The sequence below is a fragment of the Mus caroli genome, unplaced genomic scaffold (assembly GCF_978045245.1).
Source record: "Mus caroli unplaced genomic scaffold, Mus_caroli_1 scaffold_1, whole genome shotgun sequence".
Lineage (NCBI taxonomy): Eukaryota > Metazoa > Chordata > Mammalia > Rodentia > Muridae > Mus > Mus caroli.
Window position 1 is genome coordinate 20,968,724 of NW_028227256.1, and position 6,000 is coordinate 20,974,723.

The following is a 6,000-nucleotide window of genomic DNA, read 5'->3' on the forward strand; positions in this document are numbered from 1 at the left end:
AAAATATAGTTCAAGTTTTAGAACAGTATGTCAGAGAGAGGCTAATGATTTCCACTGGTCAGCTTTCCAGCTCCGATACCCAAGATCTAACATGGTTATCAATCAGACAAAGCTGCAAGCCTGAGAATGACAGATCCACAAAGACCAAGGGTCAGTATTTGAGGAAACTTTCAGATTTACAACTTTTTTAAATGAAGTATATATTAAAAAAAAAAAAAACAAAAACCAGAAATAGTATAATAATCTGTTTTTGTTTTAATACCACCTGTGGGGATATGGGGCTGCTTCGGAGCAGCTGACTATGATTTGCCTCATGCTCTAGCAGAGGCATGGTTTGCTGGCTGTAATTCTGGGAACTTCTCAGAGGGTATGTAAAATGCTAGGACCCCAAGCGGCAGAGTTGGTGGTTGGTGATGTGTCGTGGTGTGTTAATAACTGCTCAAAGAAGAAACAAGAAAGAAATTAGATTCAGAGATTTCTTTCTCTCCTATCAAGTGATAGGGGGTGAAGTGGGGAGAGGGTTAACAGTGGGAAAAAGGAAGAACCCACAAAGTAGAAAGGCCAACTACAAGCAAAGAAGAAACAATAAATAAATTAGATTCAGGGATCTTTGTATCCCCTCCCCACCCCCAATCCTTTCTCTCCTATCTAGTGATAGGGATAAACCCAGGAGAGGGAGACAAAGGGTGAGACAAAAGAAAACACCACAAATAAGCCAAGACCAGCTACAGACCTCTGTGCTTATAAATTAATTCTGTAAGCATAAACATCAGCTCCTCAGGGTAAACGTTACTTTTCAGTAAAAGTTCTTTTACAAGTTTTCTCTAACCCCTTCCTTGGCTAGCTCTTGGAGCTGGCTCTTACAACCAAATATGCTCAGCTCTTTCTACTCTCTGGCCCAAAAGGCAAGGTGTCTTTACATATTAGAGTCAGCCCACTGTAAGCACGTGGAAAGCACAAGTGCAGCATGAGCCACCCCACTACAGTAGAAACTACTGACAAAACCATCTAATCGTGTCTCCATCTTCCCACCTAGTCACCAACTGAGGGAGTGAAAGACAACTACGGCAGTCAGGCAATGACAACCCTGGCATGCTGTGGTCAGAGTCCAGAAATGACTCCTGAGTTTTAACTTCCTGCAGGTTTTTCACTGATCCCTTAAACCCCTAACAAAAACTGGACACAGTGGCTCTGTAGCTACACCCTGCTCTACATCCTGATTCCTACACTGGCAGACATTACATGAGGCACAATCCTCTTACCCTTGGACTCTGATTACTAGTAATAATCACCTCACTCAGCGACTCCCATACCATCTCAACCAAATCTGGTCATTTTCAAAGACAGCTCACCAAAATAAAATGCCCATATAGAAAGCACTTCTACCTTCTATATATCACACCCTGGGTGTATACAGCAGTGTAGTCTAATTCTTGCTCTAGTTAGTGAAAGGTCACTGTATCTTCAACTCACAAGTCTCCTGTGATTCACAGGGCTCCCCAAACGCCACTCCCTTTTACGATGTACTTACTCTCATTCACACTCTCGTTCACACTCCCTGCCTCTGACTGTTCATTCTTACCCTCATTCATACAATCAAAAGGTATCTGCTGAGTTCCATTTTCCTACCAAACTCATTCACTGTGCTTTAAGGCTGAGGAAGCTACTCTGAGCAACATAAACAAGACTTCTCCTTCAAAGCTGTAATTCAATAGAAATATGGAGTGCCCAACCATTACTTCAGCAATGTTCTAATTATAAGTGTGGTAAGATTTAAAACAATGTCGCAAGTGTACAAATGAAAGTAAACTTCGTCTGGGAAGATGACGGGAAACTAGAAATGACATTTAAGCAAAATGTAAAGATGAGCAAAAGCTGAAACAACAGAAGCCAGAAGGCTCATACGTAGGACTAGCACAAAGGCTTTGAGAATCATCAGAGCTGGTGAGCAAGGGTCAAGGCCCAGGGAAAGGGCTAGAAAGAGAGAGAAGGTTGTTTCTTATAGCCGCTACTGTTACACTTAGCGTACTGTTTCAGAATCACTCATTCTGAATATTGCCGCGTTCAGTCTCCATTAGACATACTCCTTTCAGTCTTATAAAAGTTTCTCTACCAAAACCTAATCCAGTTCTTAACTGTCCTCAAGACCTGTGGAAAAAAGAAGTGTTTGAATTAAGAAAGCAGCATACCCTTTGAATACTACAAAGTCTGAACAAAATTAACTCCAGGGTTCAAAACCTTGAGTCTCTGACTGCCCTAAAACTTACTGAGCAAGAAAATCATTTCATTCCAATTTTTACATATTTTAAAAAAAATCAAAGCCAGTATTACTTATGAATGAAGCTTTAAATTCTGAAAAGTAAATTTAAGATGGCAAATGTAAAATGACTCCACATCCTCACTACCCATCCTGCCACCAATTAGTAATCATGAGAACTGCTTTCAACTCCTACAGAGTCTCAGTGATAGCCGGAGTCGGGCAGCTCCATCTGGCAGTTCCTGCTCTCCAGTTGTACAATGTATTGAAGAACAGGGTCAAGAGCAGGAGCCAAGACCTGTGCCATCATGTCCTCCTTCCTTGCTAATACTGTCAGTACCAGACATACAAGCTAATGACTAAGAAAATGTCAAAATCCAACTGGCACTCCTCTGCTAACTCTACTCAGGTAACAGATGATAAACTAAGCTTTCTTTTAGGTCCATGTTCTCAAAGAATAATGGGAAACTTTTTTTAAAGTGAGAAAACAGAACTTCACCACTTACATTTATTATGGTTACTGACATATATAACAATAGCTTCAAAGTCATACAAAAAGCCAAGAAGGATTTTACTCTAAGAATATATCAAAATGGGCTCGTCCATACCAAAGCACAAAAACTTTACAAGAAGTGTATAAAGTTATATAGTGTGTAGTATGCATACTCAGGAAGGAAAGATAGGAAAATCACAAGACTGAGGCTAACCAGGATAACAAACCCATCTCAAAAAAGAGGAGGGATGTAACAGTGGAAAAATGCTTGCCTCCTACATAGAAATCAATGGTATTTGATCCCACAGTATACACAAATTCATCTTACACATACATACATACACACACACACACACACACACACACCCCATAAATCATAAGTAAAATGTGAAATGGTCATACCAGTGAATATTTCCTTAAGTATCAAAATAAAACAATAAAATAATTTACAACCATTATTCTAGATTTGGCTGAAACTCATAATCTTTCTAAGTCACTGACAACAGAGCCCATGGCCTTCAAGTGGAGCCCTTGAGCTACTGATACTAGACTATCCCACTTTTCCCACTTCTCAAGAAAAGAGAAAATTCATAATTAAGTGACTAAACAAGAGCAAAATAAAAAGCTATTCATTCCACACACATGGATTGGTTTCAGCGGTTACACAAAAGTGATCAAAACAAATGTTGCCTACTGTTCAGAAGTAAAACTTCTTTACCCAATTAAAGAAGAACGTAATTGCTTTCTTTCCATCTCCCAAAAACAGAAAAGAAAAAAAAAAAAAAAAACCCAAAGGTTAACACATTTAGTGAAAATCTGAAAATCTGATTGCAGTAGCCCTTTGGAGAAAGAAATTTCAATCTTTTGAGTTACTTCTATTCATGAAAGGAAATTATTGGCTTACATAATTCTTTTACAAATGTGTATGAGTCTTCATGTCTCTGTGCCATCTGCATGCCTGGTGGCTACAGGGGCCAGCAGAGGGCATGGGACCTGCTGTTCCTGGAGTTACAGAGTGAGCTGCTATGTGGCACGGGAGCAGTCCGTGTTCTGACCCTAGACCATCTCTGCAGCCCTGGATGCTCTTTAGCCACAGCTTCCCAGACCAGAGTCTTAACTGTGTTAGGACTCAAGGTGATAAAACATAAACTAACTCTGGCCCTTTTTCCTTTCCTTAGCTTCTAAGAACCTATTTTTTTTTTTTTTGAGTGTTTTACAAGTAAAAAGAGAGTGACTGAGCTTCAATATAAAACACTATTTCCTAATAACATGCAGAACCAAGTACCAAGCAAGCAAATAAATATTACTACAAAAATAAGGCATGTCTTTTCTTTTAAATGCCTTGCCTAATGATTACATGGGATAACCTCACAGTCAAGTTACTATAATGCTGTAAAGTGCTTCATAAAAATCCCAATTGAAGTGTGTACATGTGATTTCAGCCAGTAAGGAAGTAGCTGTTATGACAGAGAGATACTGATGTTATGAGACTCAATTTATTCACATACCACCCAGCCTACTGCAATGGATTCTTTTGCTCAGTGTTGAGAAAAAACAGTAAAAACTCTAGAAAAGTACGTTAAATAATGCAGAAATCTTAATCCTCATTCACAATGGCTGTCTCTGCTCCGAGCAACTACCTATTTCCCAGAGAAGAATCAAATGTACATTTTCCTAACTACATAGAAGTAAGATTTTTAAATCTACATTACTCTCCATGATATTACTTACATTAGAAATAAACCACATCTCCAAACAAAAAGTATCAGCTAAAAATAGTTTATCTATTTCAAAGGCTCAAGCAGAAACCTCCACCTGAACTAAAAATAGTGGGGTTTTTTTTCTTCTTCTTCTTCTCTGTACCTTTAAAATGCACCTTCCACATTTATGAAGTGGACAGACCAGAGTCCACAAATTCGCCAATGGGTCGTCTGGGGGAATCTAACGACTAAACTCTTCATGAACATAACACACTTTCCTTAGGACACTATAACATCCAGAATAAGAGAGTGTGTGTGAGTGTGAGTGTGTGTGTGTGTGTGTGTGTGTGTGTGTTATACATAGTATACACAAATAATGAAAACCCTATCTCGATTATGTTATGCAGTGACATCTCAAACCACCCCAAAACACTGTTCTTTTTCAGAAACAGAAGTAAACGCCCTGTGCAAGAGCTGTCAGGTGGGCAGGCAGGTAGGGCTCCATCTGGGACACCGCACCACTGGGGAAAGGGAGGACGACGCGATCTCTTGGGAGGAAGGGAGGGTCGCCAAGAGGACAGGGACCTAAGGCGACTCCACCCACGGAGTCGCTGAGGCTGAGGCAGGAGGGCTCCCACAGCCCTATCAGCACCGCCCAGCCGGCAGCCCGAGGCGGTGGCAGCGTCGCGACGCCGGCTCCGAGCCGGAGGCTGAGGCCGCGACCTCCGTGCGAGCCGAGAGCCAGAGGCCGCCCGCCCTCCCGTGAGAGCCGGCGCGGACGAGACGCCGCGGAGGGTGGGAAGGTCACAGCCGCAGGAGGCCCCGGCCGAGCGGCCACCAAGCCCGCGCGCTACCTTTGGCCTCGCAGTCGGCGCAGTACTTGTTGTCCTCCTCCCTCAGCAGTTTGGACAGGATGAGCTGGTGCTGCTCGTTCAGCTTCTGAGCCTTCTCCCGACAGGAGCGGGTCGCCATGTCGGCGGCGGGGCGGCGGGCCCGGACGCGGGCGAGCGGACGGGCGGACAGGCGGACGGCACTGGCGAGGCCGGGCGGGCGAGGACACCTGGCGCCGCTGGGGCCGCGGACGGACTCGGCCCAGGAAGCGGCGGCGGCGGCGGTGGTGGCGACGGCGGCTGGAACCGGAGGAGGGGCGGCGGCGGCGGAGCCAGCGCCGACGTGTCCCGCCTCCTCGCCGGGCCCGCCGCACGCTCCGCCCGAGCCGGCGAGGGGCGGGGCGGGAAGAGCCGCCGCTTCCGGGAGGACGCAGCGCTGGGCTCTGCGCATGCGCCCAGCTGCCCGCGTGCTGGGAGGCTCCCAAGGTGATTCCAGAGAAGCGTCTGACGCTCCCCGGGGCGAGGTTCCCCACTCTTGACACCTGATCGTCGCTTGAAGCCTCTAGAGACCTGAAAGTGGAAGAATTTCTTTTTTACCGGAAAGCGACTTTCACTTGTTTCCCAGTCTTTGCATTTGTGTGCACAGCACTGGAAATGTCCAAATTATAGTTATAAGGGGTAGATGCATCCCATGCGTGTGCATCGGGAGTTTGGAAACGG

At 44.5% G+C, this 6,000-nt stretch overlaps 1 protein-coding gene across 2 annotated transcripts in view; it reads right to left on the minus strand.

Annotated features, from left to right (window-relative positions):
• Positions 1-5,656, minus strand: part of Smap1 (small ArfGAP 1) — a 76,307-nt gene extending 70,651 nt beyond the window's left edge. For both annotated transcript variants that reach the window (XM_029475150.2, XM_021163031.3), the window contains exon 1: positions 5,305-5,656. In XM_029475150.2, the coding sequence (XP_029331010.1) occupies positions 5,305-5,422 (118 nt within the window). In that variant the 5' untranslated portion in view covers positions 5,423-5,656. The remainder of the gene's footprint in view (positions 1-5,304) is intronic.
• Positions 5,657-6,000: the final 344 nt, after the last annotated feature.